Source organism: Cetorhinus maximus, chromosome 14 (assembly GCF_964194155.1).
Source record: "Cetorhinus maximus chromosome 14, sCetMax3.hap1.1, whole genome shotgun sequence".
In the NCBI taxonomy this organism is placed as follows: Eukaryota; Metazoa; Chordata; class Chondrichthyes; order Lamniformes; family Cetorhinidae; genus Cetorhinus; species Cetorhinus maximus.
Window position 1 is genome coordinate 17387000 of NC_135892.1, and position 23639 is coordinate 17410638.

The window sequence follows — 23639 nt, forward strand, 5'->3', positions numbered from 1 at the left end:
CAGAATTGTTGGGTTATATTTAACCTAGGGGTTTCAGGACCCCTCTGTCATGCTTAAGTAGGGCTCAGGAGCTCGCACTGTGTGGGGAACACTCGCTTACTTGTGATCTTTCCCAAATTAGTCAATGGCCAAAGGACAAGCTCGCTGCCCAGTTGAGGATGGATAAGACACTAGTTAGGCCTCATCTGGAATACTGTGTCCAGTTCTGGGTGCCATACTTGGGGAAGGATGTGAAGGTATTGGAGAGAGCACAGAGGAGATTCACAAGAATGGTTCCAGGGATGAAGAACTGTAGCTATGAGGATAGATTGGAGAGGTTGGGACTGTTTTCCTTGGAGGAAAGAAGGCTGAGGGGAGACTTGAGAGAGGCATTCAAGATCCTGAGGGGTATGGACAGAGTAAATAGTGAGAAACTGTTCCCATCCAAGCGAGCGTCAAGAACTAGAGGGCACAGATTCAAAATAATTGGCAGAAGGAGTAAAAGTGATGTGAGGAAAACTTTTTTCACCCAGAGGGTGGTTGGAGACTGGAAGGAATTTTCTGAGAGAGTGGTGGAAGCATGTTTGATCAAGGTATTCAAAAAAGAATTGGATTGCTATCTGAAAAAAGAGAATGTGCAAGGTTACAGGGATAAGGCAGGGGAGTGGGATTAGATAGAAGGCTCTTTCAGAGAGCCAGTGCAGACTTGATGGGCCGAATGGCCTCCTTCTGCACTGTAAAGATCCTGTGATGATGGGTGGACTCTCGAAGGTGGAGGGCCAATAGGAGGCCCTCCAGCACTGAAGCAGCAGCAGGATGCTATTCAAGGTAAGTGAGGGAGAGGGTGCCCAAAAATGGAGGTGCATCCTCTCCAGATTTTTAAATCTAAACACAATAAAAGACCTTATTCGCAGCCTGGCCACCGCTGAGGGGGTGGTGGGGTACCCTTCCACAGAGCGGCCTAGGGTTGATGCAGAAGCCAGCCAGGCAGGCAGGGAGGGCTCCAAAGCTTGCCTGGAGCATGGTCCCCCATTCTACTGCCTCAGAGACCTGGAGGTTGACTGGAAAACTCCAGCCGTGGCCAATAGGCCTCAAAAAGCCTTTGCACACTTTAATAAGCTACCTGCCACTTGTGGGTGGCTAGCCCTGCTTACCCCATCGCACCTTGGGGAAAATGGACAATTGGGGCTTAAAAATCCAATACGTTGACTCTTTTCTCTCTCTACATGTATTATGAGATCTGTTGAGTATTTCCAGCATTTTCTGTTTTCCTTACATTCCACTGTTTGTGTGTATCACAGGGAATGTGAAAGTTGGGTACATTTTGTTACCAGTTGCAAGCTGGCATTGAGTTAAATTAAACCAGTACTGGCCCCACCAGACACATTGATCATTTACACGTGGAACAACACATCTCATGCGTTCAATCTTTGTCAGGTCACAAGACTGGATTTAAGTTGTCTTACATCAGCAGTTTGACGAAATTGGTTCCAGGGATGAGGAACTTCGGTTATGAAGATGGATTGGAGAAGTTAGGACTGTTTTCTTTCGAGAAAAGAAGATAGAAAGGACTTTTGATAGAGGCTTTAAAAATCATGAAGGATCTGGACAGAGTAGGTAGGGGAAAAACTGTTCCCACTTGTGAAAGGATTGAGAACGAGAGGGCACAGATTTAAATTAATTAGTTAAAGAAGCAAAAATGATAAAAGGCAGCCAGCGGTTTGGATTTGGAATGCTCTGCCTGAGAATGTGATGGAGGCAGGTTCAATTGAAGCATCCAAAAGGGAACTAGACCCTTATTTGAAAAGGAAGAATGTGCAGGGTTATGGGGGGAAGGCGAGAGAATGGAACTAAGTGAGTTGCTCCTTCGGAGAGCCGATGCAGACACGATGGGCCAAATGGCCTCCTTCTGCACTGTAGCGGTTCTGTGGAGGCCTGTGTTGCACAGAATTTAAAGCCCAGAATCAGGCCATTCAGCCCAATAGGTCTAGGCTGATGCTAACCGCATGGACAAAGGGAGAGAATCTGCTTTGTGTTGTTACCTCAAGTGAGCTAGTCTCCTAGAACATACTGAGAGTGCATTTTTCTAGTGGGAAAATATCACCCGATGGTCATCCCAATTGAGAGTCAGCAGTGCGGGTGACTCTGGCACTCTCTAGTCAGGGCAGTTCCTTTGGTAACATTAGAGGCCGAATTTGTATTTGTTTAGAGTCTTTCACGTTATCAGAATGACCCAAAGTGTTTCACAGCCAATGAATGGCTTTTGAAGCACAGTCACATTATTTTGTAACCAAGCACAGCAGCCAATTTGTGCAGAACCAGCAGCAGTTTAAGCTGTCTTTGGTTGCGAGATAAAGCTTGGCCAGGAGGCCAGCTCCTCTTTGACATAGTGCCCTGGGGCCTTTATATCTGCAAGAACAGACTGGGCTCCAGTTTAACGTCTCACCTCTGACGGTGGAGTGCTGCACTAGAGTGTCATCCTCGATTATATACTCAAGTTTCTAGAGTGGGGCCTGAACCCTCACAACCTCCTGACTCGGAGGTGAGAGTGTTACCACTGACTATAACCTCACGAAGGTCTGGAGCAGCACTTCCTATCTCTCAGTTTCAACTTGAGCAAATGCTATCTGGTAGCATCTGAAGATATCCCACTAGCCAGTGTGGAGCCCAGGTCTAGTCTGAGACTAGCCCACCTTCTCAAGGTGCAGTCACACCTGGAGTCGCATGTGGAGTCACACCTAGAGTCAAATCCTGAAGCGATATAGTTTATTAACAAATTTGGCAGCTGCTTTATCCTATTAACGAGAACTAATGAGTGACTATCAAACTTGTGCTTTGATAATTTCTCAGAATTAACGCACTGACTTGTATCTGTTTCCTCCCCAGGATGTGATAAAGGCGTTAGAAAGTCATAAACAAACATTCCACCAGATCCACAGGGCAGGATCTGTGAATGGGATACCCATCCCGGTGGATCAGCTGGCAGATGCTGCAGAACGGTGAGCACAATATCAATTTAGGTAAACCCACATCAACTCAATGGTTGAAAGCCAGTGCGCCTGATTAAATACTGGAATGGGCAATTACACCGAAATTTCAAGTATGTTATTTACTGGAAGACTGATGCGTGTCCTGGAGTGTCTTTGTGGAATTTGACATTTTGGACCAGCACTGTGGCTGATTTAGAGATTTTGGGTATATGGTGATAGCTAACTGATGTCTCCTGAAAAAAGGAAGGCGCGATCTTGTATAGCACGCTATAGGTCCTCAAGATGTCTCAAAGTCTCGTGACCAATGATACTTTTGAAGTGTTGTCTCTCTTGTAATGTTGACAAACGCAGCAGCTAATTTGCACACAGCAAGATCCCACAGGCAGCAGTGAGATAACGGGCTGATAACCTGTTGTTTTTTTGAGGGATGAATGTTGACTCATCCAAATGATGTTGAGACAAGATGATAGTTGGTTCTTATTTCGATTTATCCTTTGCAATATCAGCACTAGTGTAAATTGGAAACCACATCGCTCTCTGATTTAGACAGCCCATGGTGCTTACCTGGTGGCCGCTTCCTACCTACCTCCAGTGTTGGGTAGATTTTCCTTGAGGCTGGTAGGTTGAACCTATGACAACACTCTCACCTCTGAGTCTGTAGGTTGTGGGTCTCGAGCCCCACTCCAGAGGCTTGAGCACAAAATCTAGGCTGGTACTCTAGTGTAGTAGTTAGGGAATGCTATACTGACTCAGGTAGCATCTTTCAGATGAGACATTAAACTGAGCCCCCGTCTTCCCTCTCAGGTAGACGTCAAAGATCCCACGGCACCATTTTGAAGAAATGCAAAAGGAGTTGCCCTTACCGCCCCCTGCCCTGGTGTCTTGGCCAATATTTATCACTCAACCAGGATCACAAACCAGGTGATCTATCATTACTACGTAGCGGTTTGTGGGATCTTGCTGTGCGCAAATTAGTAGCTGCATTTCCAACATTATGACAGCGACTACACCTCAAAATGTACCTAATTGGCTGTAAAGAGATTTGGAACATTCTGAGGTCGCAAAAGGCACTATATAAATGCAAATCTTTCTTACTTTTTCCTTTCTTTAAGAAAACAGTGATGTTAATTGTTCACCTTCATGCACCTATACCATTGCCCGTGGCCTGTTTCTAGCATTAACCTCACATTCACTCCCTCTTTCCAGGTTTGATTTCATTACAACTGCATCCAAGCTCCATTTAACAAGGCTGGACTTCCTAGAGTTGAAGTATCGTCTTCTGGCATTCCTGGTCCTCGCCGAAACCAAACTCAAATCGTGGATCATCAAATATGGCAGGAAAGAATCAGTTCAACATCTCCTCCAAAATTATATTGTGAGGAATATTTCAGTGAAATTACATAATCAGCAATACATCAGTGAAATTATACAATCAGGAATATTTCCGTGCAATTATATTATCAGGAATATGTCAGTGAAATTTTATTATGCAGAATATTTCACTGATATTGTATTAAGGGAGGAAGTCTTGTGCGCAGTGGATACCCTCCCTGCCTTTGAGCCAGAAGCTCTAGGTTCGAGTCCCATTCAGGACTTGATGGCCAAGGAAGGTGCGTTCATAACGTGGCCAAACAGGTTTAGTATCAACTTATGGAGGCTAATGGAATGCTGTCCTTTACTACGAGAGGGATTGAACATAAAAGTAGGGATGTTATGCTTCAGTCATACAGGGCATCGGTGAGACCGCACCTCGAATACTGTGTGCAGTTTTGATCTCCTTATTTAAGGAAGGATGTAAATGCATTGGAGGTGGTTCAAAGGAGGTTTACTAGATTGATACCTGGAATGAGTGGGTTGTCTTATGAGGAAAGGTTGGACAGACTGGGCTTGTTTCCACTGGAGTTTGGAAGAGCGAGGGGTGTTTGATTGAAGTATACAGGATCCTGAACGGCCTTGACAAAGTGGATATCGAAAGGATGTTTCCTCTTGTGAGTGAGTCCAGAACTAGGGGGCACTCTTTTAAAATTAGAGGTCACCCTTTAGGACCGAGATGAGGAGAACTTTTTTCTCTCAGAGGGTTGTGCAACTTTGGAATTCTCTGCCTCAGAAGGTGGTGGAGGCGGGGTCATTGAATATTTTTAAGGCACAGGTAGATAGATTCTTGTTAGGCAAGGGACTCAAAGGTTATTGGGGGTAGTTGGGAATGTGTAAATCGAAACACAAGATCAGCCATGATCTTAATGAATGGTGGAGCAGGCTCGAGGGGCTGAATGGTCTACTCCTGTTCCTATTTCTTATGTTCTTATGTTGTAAACCCTTCAAATACGCCTATGGCAGGTGGTAAGAGGGGTGGAGACTCCTGGTCAGCCATGCTTGATGTGGAGTGGCACCCCTCAAGCTATAGCCACTGGCGACAGGCTAGTGACCTGTTCTAGGAGAAAACAGCTATGGAAACAGACATATGCACATGCTTTGTCTGCCTCTTGAGCGAGTCGGTATGGGAAGAGAAAAGATAAAATGAGAAAGTAGATTATATTAAGGTATAGTCCAATTGCTGACATGTACTATAACGTTGTTAATGGCTGTGCTAATTGGATAAGCAATCATGAGTTCAGTCAGTTACATAAAGCTCTTGTTAGATCCTATCTGGAGAACTGTGTTCAGTTCAGGGCATCGCACCTCAGGAAGGATACAGTGACCTCGGAGAGGGTGGGGTGTGGATTCAACAGAATGATATTGGGGCTAAAAACGTTAAATAATAGGACAGGTTGCATAACTTAGCTTGTATTCTTGAGCATAGAAAATTAAGAGGTGATCTATTCAGTTGTTTAAAATCATCAAAGGATTTGATAGGTGTTACAGACAGGAGGGGGATTAATTTAAACAGCCCTGATTTCTCCTCTCACCACCCGTCCGGAAACAGAAAAGTGTTTTTGATTTTTGATTTCCCCCCTTTATATCTGCTGGCATATTTTCCCAACCCCTCAGTTTTGCTGTGATCCAATCCTCTATTAATAACTCCACAGCAAACTCAGGGTAGGGTGAACTAAAAGGGTTAATTTTACAGCCACTCAAAAATGTGGGAGGGGCTGTCACTACATATCCCCCACCCCAGTACATTCATACAATAAAAGAGGGATAAGGGAAAGAAAGAGGTACAGGGCGAAGACCACAGAGAAGATAAGAATTATTGTTTCACGTGAGCCCAGAGTCCAGAATCAAAGTCCAAGGGTGTATCCCTTCATAGAATCAGCAGGCTGAAGACTGATGCTGAATAATTCACTCCTCACAATGACTTTCACAATGGGAGAGGCACATAGAGATGAATTAGTCTTTAAGGCACTGGTACAGGTGTTCAGAAGTTCCAGTAGAAAACAGTGTAGGTGGAGAGCTAGGTAATCAAAAATATGGATCCAGCCCTTTTTCTGCTGCTGCCTGCTAGATGGGAAATGGCAGTCTGCCTTTTTTCAGCTCCACAAGGCAATATTACAGGTTCTTTCAGCCTGGGGGTGGGGCTGGGGTGTCATGTGGCATGACTCCCACTTCTCCACCTTGGTTTGGACAAAGGATGTATATTCCTGGTCCGGCTTCTTGAGATGGTTAATGTTTCACCCATTAATAAGTTCAACAGAGGTTTCCGGGTCCTTTTGCCCTCACAGACGAATTGTCTCCATTGGCCAGGGGCCTGGCTTTAGAGATGTAAAGGGTCTTTGTTCCAGTCCTGGGGATTTGATCTCCGCAATCACAGAGGCATTAGTACCTCTTTAGAGATAACGAGTTTGCTGCTGTTCTGAAGGCCAAAAATTCCTTTTGTGAGAGTCAAAGCCAACCATATCTTCAGTCACTTTAAAGGCTTTGTCAATTTTTAAGAAAAATAATTTTATAGATTAGCCAGGATGATACATATACTTATAATATATACATATATATTTTATAAAAGTATAGAATGAGGTCTTAGACCCCTGACAATAGGGTAGATAGAGAGAAACTATTTCCTCTGGTGGGGGAGTTCAGAACAAGGAGGTTTAACCTTAATATTAGAGCTAGGTCATTCAGGGATGATGTCAGGAAGCACTTCTTCACATCAAGAGTACTGGAAATCTAGAACACTCTGCCCCAAAAGCCTATTGAGATTCTGCACAACTGAAACTTCATTTCCTCCCCTTTGCACCCCCTCTTGAGATAAAGGCAACAACCCATTAGTCGTTTAAGACCGCATGACTCTTCTTCAGAGCTAAAGAGAAGTACGTACAGACTCAAAACGTTAACTCCGTTTCTCTCTCCACAAATGCTGCCACACCTGAGTTTTTCCAGCATTTCCTGTTTCTATTTCAGATTCCCAGCATCCGCAGTATTTTGCTTTTAATCCATTAGTCATATTTAAAATTACTTTTTGTTCCTACGACCTTTTAGTGATTTGTGTAAGGGCCACCCAAATCTCGTTGACATCTTTGATCTTTCTCTGAAGGCATTTGTCGAGGGCAACAAGTTTTTTGGACACTATGAGGTCACCTTCCAGTCTCTGAAGCAAGCGGCTGATGCCTATTTGAAAGTTGAGGATTCAGGTAACAGGCCGCTTGTTAACGTTATCCCTCTTCCCGTGCCGCGTGAATGTTCTGACAAGCGACATCCTCGCCCAATTTCTCTGTCCCACTGTTCGGGATCTTACCCTGTTATTTCTGTTCCTGTAGCTGAAGAGAGAGAGAATGTCAACAAGTTCCTGACCGATTCGATGGTCCAGTGGCGCAATCTATCTGTGGAGGTGCGCAGTGTCAGGAGCATGCTGGAAGAGGTGGTCACCAACTGGGACAAGTACACTAATACAGTGGGAGGCCTACAGGCCTGGCTGGAAGACGCAGAGAAGATGCTGAATCAACCAGAACTTGCCAAGAAGGTAAAACATGATCATATGACGTTAGTAAAATCTGTAGAGCTCTGATTGATACACTGCCACTGTAGAATGTAGAGACATCCAGTTTTATAATTCTTGTTTTAAACAGCTTAATGATCAGCATCATGACAAAGTGAACTGGTACAAGGGCAATGGTGAGCTCCAGGAGGCAAAATAGTGAGAAGGCATTGGATAATGAGCAGGGGTGGGGCAATGGTGAGTGGGAAGGGTCAGTGGTGGGCTTGTATAGGGGAAGAATGAGTCAATACAGTGTTAATAGTGAACGAATGTAGGCTAATGATGAACTGGTATAGGGAAAATTGTGAGCTGGTATAAGGCAATAGTGAGCTGATGGGATAATAGTGAGCTCGTGTTGGGGTAACAGCAAGTTTATCCAGTAGTAATAGCAAGTGGATACAGGGATCAGTAAAGAATCAACTCCCTTGTACACATTGTGTGAAGTGTGTGTTGGATATGACACATTTATAATCATGCTGGAATATATATGATGATATCTGAGAGTGAAGACTTGGGGTGAGTCTAGCATTTGAAAGAGATTCAGGATCAGTAGCTCTCACTGGGGTAAGTCAACTCATAGTCTACTTTGTACTTCTGTTCAGATACCCTACAGCAAAATCAAGGACTTTGTCTGTAAACAGTAAACTTCTAAGGATAGAGCTTAGTTCACCCAATATCAGTCAAATCAGCTCAAAAGACCGAGATATTTCAAAGGCAAATCTCTTTCAGTACAAATTGAGTTTCCGCAGTCTGCTTTTAAAAAGATTGGCTGGAAGCTGACCCCGCCCACAAAACCGACTGCAGCCCAGATTGAATTAATCACCATGGCGCCCAACTGTGGGCCTACAAGGAGGCTCTTCAAATTAACCTTCTATTTAGATGCGGGGACACCCAACAAGCGCTTTCTTGAAGTTTCTGAATATTAAAAAATATCTACTTCCTTAAGAAATTGGTTAGTATGCACTAGTGAAGCTAATAAATATTTTCTTTTAAAGTCATTTTCCCTTATTTAAAATCAGGTTACTCATAGGTGGGGGACTCCTTCTTATTAAAAATGCTTATTTTCTTTTGTGTGATGAACTCAATTTCAGCCTAATAAAACTGCACCAGGTTACCACTCTTAAATATACCAAGGAATATTTTTATTGGAAAAAATAAGCAATTAAATTCCAAAAAGCAGCCCCAAGATGCTGGTTCATGGTAGATTTACATTTGTGCTTATGCAAATGAGTTAGATCTGAAATTTGCACCATAACTTATCTTTGAAAAATAGACCTAAATTTCGGCACAATTTGTGCCCAAATTGGCGATTGCACCCAAAGCGGAAACTTGACCCTAGATTAAAGGAAACTGGAAACGCTTAACTAGCACTATATGGATCACTCAGAACCACCTCACTGCTCTTTAGATAAGGAATGACTTCGGACTGCAATTACTGTTGTTATGCAGGGAGATACAATGCCATTTTATGCATAGCAAGATCCCATAAATGGGGGTTTGCTGACTGACCAGTTAATCTGTTTTTGGTGATAGTTGAGGGAAGAATGTTGACCCTGAGCAAAGGTGAGAACTCTTTGCTTTTCTTCGAATGGGTGCCTGGGGCTCTTTAACACCCGCTTCTATCACACTGACAGAACCTCAGTGCGTTTCTTCAGACGGACAGAACCTGCAGAATATGCAGCACATCCTTGGTAACGTACAGCTGCAGAAAACTAAGGTTGTTGGCTCGAGCACTGGAGTGGAACATTCTGACTCTCAAGTCCCAGCACCTTGAACTGAGCTGACACTTTAAGAAGGTTATGCATTGGACCAGCTGTTGTTTCCCGTATTGTACATAAATGGCAAAGTCAGGTCGCTGCACAATTACCTCATCAAAAGCAATTGCTAATATTTAACGTTCAATGTTCCCTTCTTACATGGCTTATATGTTTGCGTTTGAAGGACTTCTTCCGACACCTCCCTCACTGGATCCAACAGCACTCCGTCATGAACGACGCGGGAAATTTCCTCATTGAGACTTGCGATGAATTGGTCTCTCACGACCTCAAACAGCAGCTGCTCCTACTGAACGGACGTTGGCGGGAGCTCTTCGTCAAAGTGAAACACGTAGGTTGTCCTGGGTCCAACTGTTCCTTCTTTTAGGATTGAATATCATAGAGAATCCTGGAGGCCAGCAGTGCCCAGTGCCCTGGATAAGCGCTGAGGAAAGCGCACAGCACTGCTGACAGGAGCAACTTGCCCGTTATTAGGACTTATGCTCAGCTGCTATGCAAAGAGAAGAGAGGCCACCATTATTTTTTTGTGGCTGTTGCTGGGAAGGCCAGCAATTGTTCCCTTATTCTCAGTTGCCCTGAGAAGATCCATGGTGGTTGTCCTTCTTGTGACTGTGTTTCCTTTCCCAATTGAGTGGCTTGCTGGGTCACTTCAGATCACATTAAAAGCCAAGCTCGTTGTGCTGGACTGGGGTCACGTGTATGCCCAAGCCAGATGAGGCTTGGCTGGCTCCATTCCCTGAAAAAAGCCAGTTAGATTTTTACAACAATCTGGCAGTTTTCAAGTGAGGAAATCATCTACTTCCCACCAAAAGGAGCTCTGAGAAATGATTAGGTATCGTTTTTTGATCAGAATACTTTAGTGGGAACCATTTTGTTCTGATTAATGGATGCCCCTGTTTAATTATGCATCAAGTAATCATTAAACTTAATGTTTTATTGCATTGTATGTTCACACCCTGCATATCCACAGTGATGATTGGGTGGGAATTAATATCTTCCAGCAACTTGTATTTAAATAAAGGTGAGGTGTGAAGAAATTATTTCTGAGTATTTGCACATCAATGGGATGTGTTATAAAATATCCTTTGGAGCCTCCACACTAACTGGCGAGGAGGTTACATCCTGTTACTTGAGGATGGGATTGCTTTCAATAGTCCCAGCGATGCAATGATGTGTTCCTGTTTGTAGTATGCACGGGCAGGTGAGGTGGACAAACTGAAGAAGGAATATCTGGTTGGAGTCTCTGCTTTGAAGAGCTTCGTGGAGACAGCGAATGAGAAACAAAATGCCCCCGTGGATGTGTCTTTCCTCAACGTCAAGACCTATGTGCAAGATATAGAGGTACCAGACTCTGTTGTGATGATGGACTGTGTGTGTGTGCGTGCGTGTGTGTGTGTGTGTGTGTCCATGATTCATTAAACTGGGGCAGGTTAATATAGATAATGTGTCTGTGAGAACTGAGATAAAAGGGTAAAGGTGTTAGGTTCATGCATTTGTAATGAGGGGCTATGGTGTGTTTGGGTCACAGGTAATTAGGTTGGATTTAAATTTTGCGTTATAAGATAAGTAGGGACTTGGCTTTTCAGCTGTTGAATTTCAAGGGGAAGAAGTGACAAAGAACTTTTGCAACTTACAAAGGTTTCAAGGGTAAACAGGGGAAGGTATATTAAATTTTACTGACCTGAACAGAAAGGCAATAGGAAAACATAACAGACTTTATATTTGGAAAAGTTGAGTTCAAAGAGGTGTTTGAGGACAATGGAATTAGAGATGAAAGGGAAAAAAGACATTTAAGGAAAGATGTTTAGCTTACTTGATGTGGCTGTATGGGGAAATGCCTTGAAGACCAAACCTGTGGGATGGCAAGGTGTGAAAGTTTTGAATTTGAAGCAGTCACCCAGTTTTCAAGCCAGAAAAGTCTTTATTCTCAGAAAGCAGTTTATTTCTGAACCTTCTTTTTGGATTTCCACATCAGAGTGGAAGTGTTTGAGGAGTCATGTGGTATACCTTTATTAAAGTGACAATTATTTGCTCTGGGTAATATTACTGGATTTTATAGTTGAAATCTATAAGGGAGTTGTTGCCAAGAAGATAGTTTACTTGTGTATTTTTGACCAGGTGGGTTTTTTGGAGGTTGCTCTCTGAGACTGTTTTAACTGCGTAACTTTAATCTTATGTGCTTACGTTTTATATTCTTTTTAACAAACCTTTTAATTTTTAAAGTTCTAAAGGTGCTACTGGAGTTCTATGATTTTTGGGGTCAGTAGCTCTTCCTCCTCATTTTCAAAATACAAAAACAAACGTTTATGATCAGTACGACAGGTTTTCCTCTGGGATCTGGCTTGCTCAGCAGTAACATCTGCTGTGGTCATAACACTGTACAGGTCGAGAGAGTGGGGCAGGTTTTTGACTTGACACGTGGGTATAAAGCTGCATTTCAGTTGCCTGTTGGGCGATTCCGCGACACCAGTGTTACACCCGGGCAGGCCCCTGCTGAAAACCTAACATGCATGGTGAGTGGAGGATTAGTTGTAGGAGATTTGTCAGGGCGGAATGTAGTGAAAACTAAAGTGGGAGAAGCAACTTTATGCTGAGGTAATTGTTGGATGCAATTTTATTTTGCGTGAAAGGTTGCAAGTAGTAGGTAAAAAGAAATTGAAGAAGAACATTCCTTAAAAGCATAAGAGCAAATGGTGCTCATAAATTTAACTCCTATGGTATTGTACAGAGAGAGGATTTTTTGTACAGATGCATAAAATATCAGTGCTGACAGACTGGGTGCCTGTTCAATGCAAGTCCACAGTGATGGCTTGGGTTTCTAATGTTGATGCGTGGATATGAAGACCTTATATAAGTGATAGTAACATTGACACCGCTGTAGTGTACAGTAAACTGAAGCACAACAGCTGGGCTCTGTAAAAGGCCTTGCTTCATTGATTTTAGTTTCAAAGAGCTGTTTGCTGGCTGACCTTGTTGGATTATCACGAGCTGTTGTTTGTGTTTCTGGTGTGCTTTGCAGGTTATAAAGCAAAAAGTGCCAATAATGGAAGCTCAGTACAAACTGGTCTCCAAGACAGCTCAACAGTTAACAAAAGACACACCCCAGGATGAAGTAACACAGACGCTGGCCACAATGTCGACTGTTAAGGACCAGCTGATAAAAGTAAGAATCGGCCTCTGAACGAGAGGTCAGAACCCTGAGTTGTAATCACCATAGAATTGTTACAGCAGAATCGTTACACAGAAGAAGGCCATTTGGCCCATTGTGCCCGTGCTGGCTCTCCTAAGGAGCGATTCACGTCCTGCCACTCCCCCGCCCCCTCCCCACATCATTACACACCGCTCCCCCCCCTCCCCTTTTCAGAGCTGTAGAAAATTTAGGAAAATTCATCAAACCCACATTCCAAGCGGAGAGTTGCAATCAGATGGAGCCTGGATCTGAAACCCAGTCCAAGCCCCAACCCTGCTCGGGGTTGATGGATTTATCCTTGCATTTAGAGATATTTCACATGGTAAAAGCTTTTTTTGCCACTTGACCACTTTTATTTTCAAGCTGTGGATTTTTAAAATTTCCTCACTTGTTTTCAAACTCCATGATTTAAAAAACATTTTTCTGTGAGTTTTTCTTTTGTGTTTATCAAGACGGGGCAACGATTTAACACAACTTATACAGATCAGCGTTATTCAATAAGGGGCTACTGGATAAATTCGTCAAACCCACATTCCAAGCGGGGAGTTGCAATCAGATGGAGCCTGGATCTGAAACCCAGCTCAACGGTCACCTCCGAGCCCCACGCTTGCTCGGGGCTGATGGATTTATCCTCGCGTTTAGAGATATTTCACATTGTAAAAGCTTTTTTTTACCACTTTTATTTTCAAGCTGCGAATTTTTTTTCATTTCCTCACTTGTTTTCAAACTCCATGATTTAAAAAAAACCTTTTCTGTGAGGTTTTTATTTTGTGTTTATCAAGACGGGGTTAAACAGTGTGAAGCACCAGTGGGGGTTGAATGAGAATCCTGCCTTTCACAACACCGAGACATTCCAGAGCCATTGAATTACTTTTGAAGTACAGGTGGAGTACCTCACATCTGGCTACCCAGAAACCAGTGGTGTCTGAAAACCGAACATTTTTACAATGTTTTCCATGCATCAATTTTAATTGAGTAAAATTTTTAAAAAATGTACCTGGATAATTTAGCTAGATGCATTGGTGCAGTGTGGCCCCCTCCTACTAGTTATCGGCTTCGAACGCCGCATTCCGAGCGATCCTCGACCCGGCTTGACCCGAACTCCCCGAACCGAAACCTGGCTGCATCCGAAATCCGGCACTGCCTTCATCCCGAGGGTACTGGATTTGAGGTACTGCACCTGTATAGTCACTCGTTTGCAGGGCAGTGCAGCATTCAGCTCCCACAAACGGCAAATGCGTTGTTACTCTGTCTTCAGTTGAGGGTTAAATATTCCAGGAGAAGGTCTTCTTCAAATAGTGCCATGAACTAGGAGATGGGACCCCCATTTTATCTCACCTGAGGCACAACATCCCTCGGTACCAATCTTTGACAGTGTAGCACTCATTCAGTAGTGCCCCTCTGATTGTGCAGTGCGCCTTCAGTACTGATCCTCTGACAGTGCAGCGCTTCCTCAGTAATGACACTCTGAAAGTGCAGTGATCTCTCAGTACTGTGCCCTGACAGTGCAGCACTCCTTCAGTACTGACCCTGACCCTCTAACAGTGTAGAAGTAATGACTCTCTGACAGTGCAGCACTTCCTGAGTACTGCTGCTCCAACTTTGCAGCATTCCTTCACTACTGTCCCAGACAGTGCAGCACTCCTTCAATACTGCCTCTCAGGCAGTGCAGCACTCCCTCTGTACTGCCCTTCAGACAGTGGAGCACTCCCTCAGTACTGCTGGTCTGACAGTATTCCCTTGGTACTGCGCCTCAGACAGTGCAACACAGTTTCAGTACTGACCCTCCAACAGTGTAGTACTCCCTCATTACTGCACTTGAGTGCCAGCCTACATTACATGTTTGAGTCCCTAGAGTGGGGCTCAAGTCCACAACCTTGAGAGTCGGAAGTGGCAAAGTCTATACTGATCTCCAAACTAACATTTATAGGACATAAAATTGGAAAATGCTGGAAATACTCAGTAGGTTTGGCAGCCTCCGTGGAGAGAGAAACAGATGAAACATCCCGACCTGAAACGTGAACTCTGTTTCTCTCTCCGCAGGGGCTGCCTGACCTGTGGTGTATTTCCAGCATTTTCCCTTTTATTTCAGACTTACAGCATCTGCAGTATTTGGCTTTTGGATTAACGTTCAATAGGATACAAGGAGAGGGGAGAGGTTGTTAGCCTGTGACTTTGGGGCGTGTTTCAAACGCTAGATCGGAGATGTGAAAGGACAGTGCTCAAACTCACTGTACCAATAGAAGTGTCCCGTAAGCTGCTTGATTTTTCATTAAGGTCCACTCTGATTTGCCTGGCTGATGTCTGTACTTGATCCCTGCCTGCTCTGCTGTGTTTTGTACAGGTTCGAGAGCGTTGCCAGGGTTTGCTCCTGGAAGCCCAGCAGCTGCTGACTCCGCTGGACGAGCTGGAGAAAGACATCACGGAATTCTTTGAATCGCTGAACAGGGCCAATCAGATCACCTCGCCCGGGGAAGCGGAGAGTCACTCCGTGGACAGTTTCAGGATGAGACACCAGGTTGGCAAAGATCATGCTTCTGTGCAGCAGAGTTTGATGACAGCATCTCGGAACTAAAACCTCTGCTCCTTTTATTCCCCCCCACCCACCATAGGAACTGACAGCGTGCCAAGACAAATGCAGGAGGGCGGTGGCTGCAGCAGAGAGGGATATGCAGACAGTTCAGAAACTGCTGACTTGCAGCAAAGTGCTGAGACACCTGGATTCCTCTGTCCTCCAGAAGAAGCTCCTTCAGATTCAAGCAACACTCCAGGTGGATCTCCATTGCCGCTACCCCGACCCGTGTTCAAATCTTCATCGACGCTGCACAGAGTGCCACAGAGCGAGCGTGTGTTTAGACAATTTTACTCACCATGAAAGCGAATTCCTGCAGTATTAGGATTCTAGCACCGTGCACTGTCTGGGGAGATGGTGTTAATGTCACTGGACTAGTAACCCAGAGACCCAGGCTAATGCTCTGGGAACATGCATTCAAATCCCACTATGGCAGCTGGTGGAATTTGAAATCAGTTAATAAATCTGGAATATAAAGCTAGTCTCAGTAATGGTGACCATGAAACTATCATTGATTGTTGTTACACCCTACCTGGTTCACTAATGTCCTTTAAGGAAAGAAATCTGCCATCCTTACATGTGACTCCAGGTTCACAGCAATGTGGTTGACTCTTAACTGCCCTCTGCAATGGCCCAGCGAGAAAATTAGAGTGGGCAACAAATGCTGGCCTTGCCAGTGACGCCCACATCCCAGAAAGAATTAAAAAAATTATAGCTCAGAAGGAGGCCATTCGTTCCATTGTGTCTGTGCCAGCTCTTTGTTCAAACTATCAAATTAGTCCCACTGTCCCATTCTCTCATCATAGCCCCCCCTATCAGTCTAAAACTAATCCCACTGCCCTGTTCTCTTGGCGGATGGTGAGATGGCTGAGTGGGAGAATTTGCTCCGGGCGTGAGGTGGGATAGACTAGGATAGAAGGCCACACAGATAGGCAAGGCTTACCACGGTGACACTTACAATGACAACTTGATTTTATATGTGGTTAAAAAGGAAATGTAAAATGTCCCAAAGCGTTTCACGTGCACGATTGGGAATATTTGACACTGAGCCACATAAGGAAACAGTGCGGAGGCTGACCAAATTCTTGGTCAAAGAGGTAGGTTTTAAGGATTGTCTTAAGGGAGGAAAGAGAGAGAGAGAGAGAGAGGGGTGGAGTAGGTTTAGAGAGGGACTTCCAGATCTTAGGGCTTTGATGGTGGAGCAGCTAAAATCGGCGATGCTCAAGAGACCAGAATTGGAGGAATCTAGTTATTTTGGAGGATTGTAGAGCTGGAGGAGGCTGCAAAGAGAGAGGGGGGAACAAGGCCATAGAGGGATTTGAACATAAGGGTGAGAATTTTAAAAGCGACGCATCACCTGCTGGTGGCCAGGAGTTGTGTCCACATTACAAAATCACACATGTCCTCTACAGTTTCCCATGTGCTATCCCATTGGGTGAGGGTCCCCCGGAAGGGCACAACCCTAAAGCAACTTCCTTCCAACACCTGCAGAGCAGCAGCCATTTTGAGTTAATCCAGAGAATTGAATACAAAATCCGTGCCGACGTTCCACTGCAGTGCTGAGGTAGTGCTGCACTGTCAGAGGTGCAGTCTTCAGATGTTAAACCGAGACTCTCAGGTGGGTGTAAAAGACCCCTGACACTGTTGGAAGGAGAACAGCAATGTCCTTGCTCCCGTTAATCAGTCAACCAGTGTGTAAAACAGGTTATCTGGCTGTTTGTTTCATTACTGTTTAGAATGAAAGAGCTTGTATTACCCAGAGTCATTCACAACCTCAGAACATCCCAAGATGCTTCATAGGAACATAGGAAACAGGAGCAGGAGTAGGCCATTTGGCCCCTTGAGCCTGCTCCATCATTCAACTAGATCATGGCTGATCTCCTACCTCAACACCATTCTCCTGCACTATCCCCATATCCCTTGATATCTTTAATAACTGGAAATCTATCCACCTCTGCCTTGAACATGCTCAATGATCGAGCCTCCACAGCCAATAGAATGGCAGATGGATGTATAAAATCACATGACTCTATTGAAAGAAGATATGGGGAATTCTCCTAATGTCCTGGCCAATATTTGTTTGTCAGCCAAGGTCTGAAACAGATGACCTGGTGATTATCACTTTGCCATTTGTGGGAGCTTGCTGTGCGCAAATTGGTTGCCACCTTTCCTACATCCCAACAGTGACTACACTTCAAAAGTATCTCACTGGCGCTAAAACACTTTGCGACACCCTGTGATCATGAAAGGAGCTAGGGCAATGCAAGTTCTTTTTTCTGTTCTTCATTAACCTTCATCTTGCACGCTGTTTTCCTACAGGACATGGTGAAGCAGGGGGCAGAGTGGAGGAAGTGTATGGAGACAAACAGCAGTCTGCTGAAGAGATTCGAGGATTGCAGGAAGGAGCTGGAAGTGACCCTGCAGTCGGCCCAGACAGCCATGATAGAGGAGGGGAACCCCGAGCGGCTTTTGCCAAGACACACGGTGAGAGCAAGGGAACTTGAGTGAAGCTGACTTTACGGGTGGTCCTCTCTGGCCCCTTCACTGCCTGATTCCCTGACTGAGACAGAGTGTGCTCAAGCACCTTGAAGCTGTGAGAGAGCATTGTGACAGAGGGCCGTTGACCTGGAATGCCAACCTTACATTCCTTTTTCCTCATAATGCTGCCTGATTTGCAGAATGTTTCATGCACTTTTTGCTAGATTTCCAGCATTCACAATATTTTGCTTTCAAGATCAGGGCTAACTTTTCCCACTGTGACCCCACCCCCTGCATGGAGCTGAACCATCGGGAACCCACATCAAGAGTTTGTGGACACCGGACCCGTGATTTGTTTTGTCGAATAATAGTTTGAGTTCTTGCTCGGTTATCTATGTACGCTTCTGGTAGACGAGACTCTCCGTGGGGAATTTCCCAAATGGAAAATTTATCCAACAATGCACAGACTTACCCATCTCTTCCTGTTCTGTGTGGTGGTAATCGGACTCGTAAAGCAGGTTTGGCTTAGTTATTAATTACCGAGGACATGGCATCAACAATTGAAAAGATCTGTTAATCTCTGGTTGGCAGCAGAGCTAGTGATAATGCTTATCTCTGACCATGACAGCTAGGCAGGGACTTGTTGTTGAGTAACCATTCTACAAATGTTAGTTAAACTGTTGCACAAAACCATTAACTGGATATAGATACTGATTGCAATAATGCTCAAAACCCTAAAAACGGAATGGTAAAAGGTTATTTAGTCCATCAAAGCGGCTCGTGTTTTTATTTGCTGTCGGATACACACACACACACACACACGCATTCGCTTCACTCTGTCACATGCTCACTCATTCACATTCCAACTCACTCACTTAAACATATACACGCACTCACATATACACGCGCTCACTCATTCACACCCACATTCACGAAGATTCACTCTCATTTTTTGTTATGGACAAACACACATGCACTGCAATTCTCAATCGTTTACTCATAGATGCAGACTTATACACACACGCACTCATTCAGCCACACACTCACACAGACTCCGTCTCACTCTGTCACAGTCATGCAATCGGATTCCCATTCATTCACTTACAGATACACGCACACTCATTCACTCACACATACACTCACTTATGAACTCACACACACTGTCACACACAAACTTTGTGCCTCTGTTATTCTTTCTTTCTTTCTCATTCCCCTCTCTGTCTTTCTCATTCCCCCCTCTTTCCTTCGCATTCTGCCCACCCTTTCTTTCTCATTCCTCCTCACACTCTCTCTCTGCCTCTCCCTGTCCCTGCCGCTTTTTATTGTTCTCTGCTATTCTGTGGAATGCTGAGATGAATTGCAGAGCATCCACTAGTGCCCTAGCTGAGACTAAGAACCCAATCCACCCTAACACAACCCATCCAGGGTTGTTGAGGGCAGCTTGTAGTGTCCCTTCCATCTCACCCCTCCCGGTTGCAGTCAGTTTACTCAGTGCAGGCCTAGAATCGAACTTGGTCACTGGGTAAACTCATGCAGCTGTTAAGGGAGAGACATTCAAGTTTTTTAAAATTCTTCCATGTGATGTGAACATCGCTGGCAAGGGCAGCATTTGTTGCTCTCCCCTTACTGTCCTTCAGAAGGTGACGGTGAGCCTCTGCAGTCCATCTTGTGTCAGGTTACGCTCTATCCCACTAAAATAAATCTATCCTTGTGAGTAATAAGTGATTGAGATTCTGTGTGTGCGCACAGCATGGGGTATAGGCAGTGAGTACGTTTACAATGTCGAGTTTGAGACATAGGCTGATTGGTGACGATTACTCTTATTCAAGACTCAATTGCTTCCCTCCAGGATTTCTTCGGCCAGTTGGATCAAAGAATACTGAATGCCTTTTTGAAGGCTTGTGATGAGCTGACTGACATTCTCCCTGAACAGGAGCAGCAAGGCCTCCAGGAGACTGTCCGCAGTCTGCACAAGCAGTGGAAGGTTGGTGCAAATAAAACTCAGGGTATTGGGTGCCTGGGGTTGAGGGGGAGGTGGGGGGGGAGGGGGGGTGGGGGTGGGGTGTCCATAGTTACATAGAATAGGAACAGGAGACGGCCATTCAGCCCCTCAAGCCTGCTCCACCATTCAATTAGATCATGGCTAACCTGCCAGGGTCTATTAACCATCAATATCCTACCGTTCAAAAATCCATTGATCTCAGTTTTCAAATTTTCTATTTTTCAGCCTTGGCATCCACAGCTTTTGTAGGGGAGAGAGAGGAAAAAATGAAAGTTACATAATGCATTTATATGGCATTTGTATTTCCAAGAAAGGGGACCTTTATTGCATAAAACAAAATTCTTTAACAAATAACTTGAGCTTTAGTCAAATAATGTGTACATTTTGTAAATATCTCCTGAAACAGAACTAAAAATGACTCGCATTTGGATAGTGTCTTCCATGACCATTGGACATCTCAAAGCTTTTACAGCCAGTGAAGTATTTTTGAAGTGTAGTCACCTTTGTAATGTCATTGCAGACTTTCACTATGCTTTGTGTAAAGAAATACTTTCTGGCATCTCGCCTTAACAGCCTGGTTCTAATTTTATTTGTTCTGTACTCCCCCATGGGAGGAAATAGTTTCTCTCTATTTATCCTATTAAATTTCTTAATTATCTTAAACATCTCAATTAGTTTGCCATTTAATCTTCACCACTCAAGGGAATACAAGCCTAGCCTATGGAACCTGGCCTCGTAATTTAACTCTTCAAGCCCTGATATCATGTGGTGAATTTGTGTCACACTCCCTCCAAACCAATATATCTGAGTATTGCCCAGAGGTCAACACTATGCTCCAGATTGAATCTGACCAAGGCTCCAAACAGCTGAAGCATCATTTACCTCCCCTTTGTGTTCCATCCTCCTTGAAATAAAGACCAGCATTCCATTAGGCTCCCTTTTTTTTTGTCAATGTACACATGCAGTAAGCGTGGTAATAGAGCTGGGGGCACGAGGTTAGTGAGTGAAGTATAAAAAGGCTTTTGTATTATACCACTACTGACATGCTGAAGGAGTCCTAAGTTTCAGTCCTAGTGTCCCTCAGTTTACCAATCCAATGTGCAGTAAGGCCTACTGTCACCCTGGATGTCGAACCAATGTGGGCCTAAAGCCTGGTGTCCCTCAGCGTACAAATTCTGAGGCCTAGGGCCAGATTTTCATTTTGGAGGCAGGAATTGGGAGTTGGTAGATTTCCTGACATCGCAATCCCACCTCCTGACCGGCAAAACCTGCCCATGCTATTTTCATGGTAGGGTGGTGGGAGGGGCTGGAGTCAGGCCTGAGGTGGAGACAGAGGGCGTTGGATGCTGAGGCAGGCAGGTTAAAAGGCATGCCTCCATTTGCTTGGACATCAGCACAGATCTGGAGATGGGTATAAGGTCCTCTAACCCTCACCCTCATCCCCTTACCAGCATACCCTCTCGATACTGTACCCCCTCACTCCCCCATATCCACTCACCCAGTATCCACTATATACGGAATGCATGAGCCCTACAATAACATTGGCAAGCCCTTGCGAAGCTCATAAAACTGCCAAAAATGAACAGACAGTACTTATTGAAACAATATTGAAACATATAAGAGATATGATCCTGAGGGGATTTGATAGGGTGGATGCTGAAAGGATGTTTCTCCTTGTGGGAGAGACTAGAACCAGGGGACACAGTTTAAAAATAAGGGGGCTCCCATTTAAGATGGTGATGAGAAGAAATTTTTTCTCTCACAGGGTCGTGAATCTTTGGAACTGTCTTCCCCAGAGAGTGGTGGAGGCAGGGTCAATGAATAGTTTTAAGGCAGAGGTAGATAGATTCTTGACTAACTGGGGAGTCAAATGTTATTAAGGGTAGGCGGAATGTGGAGTTGAGGCCACAATCGAATTAGCCATGATCTTACTGAATGGAGAAGCAGGCTTAAGGTTCCGAATGACCTACTCCTGCTCCTAATTTGTATGTTCATACATACTTCAAAATCCACTTTAAAAAACAAAGCATTATGAGTGGTTAAGAGGATTATCAATTTGATGAAGCTTATAGTCCTCTTGACAGCTGTGCCAACACCCTCTGCTGAGCCAGATCAATTGGTAAGGTTGGAACTCAGATAAACATTCATAATGAGATTCCATTGAACAGCTGTGTAAACAAAACTTCCAGAGCTGAATACATTAAAGCCTTTGAAGTCAGCCAGAAGCTCAGCCATCTGTCGAGGCTTTGAAATAGCCAAGCAGATGGCTGAGCTGACATTGACCTGAATGCAAATGGGACAGTTTACACAGTCAAATCTGAATTTCAATATTGCAGAATGTAGAATAGCACTTAATCAAATGGATAATGTACTCTAATGCATCTGAAGACTTTCCCACTTTCACAATGCTGTTCAATTTGATGGTCACTTACCGTTTCAAAACAAAGCCCTTTCATCAGTCACAGTATTAAAAACATTTCATAATGACATGTGTAGTTAGCAACACCTTTTGGACTTACCTGTCAAATGGCTCCTGTTTACAAATTAGGATCCCCCGTGGTTCAGAACAACTCTGGGCTGGTGTTATGCATGTCATCTTCAAAAGCCCCCTGACAGTATTAAAATTGTGGGGGGTCTGAAATGTCCCCTTCCACATTGGAACTGGCAATGTCAGGGCAGCTGGCTGCGGGCTCATGACCTGCAGCCTTATCCCGTGCTGATCAAAACTGCCAGCGACACAGGTTATGAGCAGTTAAGAGGATTATGTATTTTAAGGTGGATTTTGAAGTGCATGCGAAGCCCTGAATTTTTAATGCCCACCCAATGCGGGTCGCCCCCTCATCAGGAATACAAAATCCAGCCCCTAATGTTCACCAATATATAGATCCCAGGCTGTGAGTATTGGCTTTGATTTTAATAATATTTCTTGGATCATTTCAGGACCTTCAGGCTGAAGCTCCCTACCATTTGCTCCGTCTTCAGATTGAATCAGCAAGAAATAAACTGATAGAAACGGTTGAGGAGTGTAAGTTGGAACTTACTCGGGAGAACAAGCTACTAACTAGCACTAACAGTGAAGAGCTTATTACACAACACAAGGTAAGCACAGTGAAGGGTCACCTTGGCAGGCTTTGATCTGTACATAACCTGATTAGCAGCTGAGCTGCCTCCTTTTGCTTCATTTGTTCTTGGATGTGGGCGTCGCTGGCAATGTCATTATTTGTGGTCCATTCCTAAATGCCCTTGAGAAGATGGCGGTGAGCCAACTTCTTGAACCCCTGAATTCCATCTTATGTAGATACACCCAGAGTGCTCTTAGGATGAAGGTCCAGATTTTTGACCCAGTGACAGTGAAGGAAAAGTGATATATTTTCAAGTCAGGTTGGAGTGTGGCTTGGAGGGGAATCTGCAGGTGGTGGTATTCCCAAGCGTCTACTGCCCTGGTCCTTGTAGGTGACGGAGGCTGCAGGTTTGGTAGATGCTGTGAAGGAGCCTTGGTGAGTTGCTGCAGTGCATCTTGTAGATGGTACACATAGCTGCCACTCTACCCTGGCGGTTGAGGGAGTGAGTTACAGCGGTGAATGGGGTGCTGATCAAGAGGGCTGCATTGTCTTGAATGGTGTCGAGGTTCTTAGTGTTGTTGGAGATGCACTCATCCATCCAAGTGGAGATTATTCCATCACACTCCTGACTTATGCCTTGTAGATAGTTTGTAGCCACAGTATTTATGTGGATGGTTCAGTT

At 44.4% G+C, this 23639-nt stretch overlaps 1 protein-coding gene across 1 annotated transcript in view; it reads left to right on the top strand.

Annotated features, from left to right (window-relative positions):
• The window catches only part of syne1b (spectrin repeat containing, nuclear envelope 1b), a 447660-nt gene that overhangs the window by 50246 nt on the left and 373775 nt on the right, over positions 1 to 23639 (top strand). The window contains exons 13-24 of the mRNA XM_078556589.1: positions 2866 to 2978; positions 4176 to 4344; positions 7438 to 7534; positions 7661 to 7863; positions 9820 to 9984; positions 10842 to 10994; positions 12673 to 12816; positions 15188 to 15361; positions 15456 to 15614; positions 17735 to 17899; positions 19743 to 19877; positions 22836 to 22994. Of these exons, the coding sequence (XP_078412715.1) occupies positions 2866 to 2978; positions 4176 to 4344; positions 7438 to 7534; positions 7661 to 7863; positions 9820 to 9984; positions 10842 to 10994; positions 12673 to 12816; positions 15188 to 15361; positions 15456 to 15614; positions 17735 to 17899; positions 19743 to 19877; positions 22836 to 22994 (1836 nt within the window). The remainder of the gene's footprint in view (positions 1 to 2865; positions 2979 to 4175; positions 4345 to 7437; positions 7535 to 7660; positions 7864 to 9819; positions 9985 to 10841; positions 10995 to 12672; positions 12817 to 15187; positions 15362 to 15455; positions 15615 to 17734; positions 17900 to 19742; positions 19878 to 22835; positions 22995 to 23639) is intronic.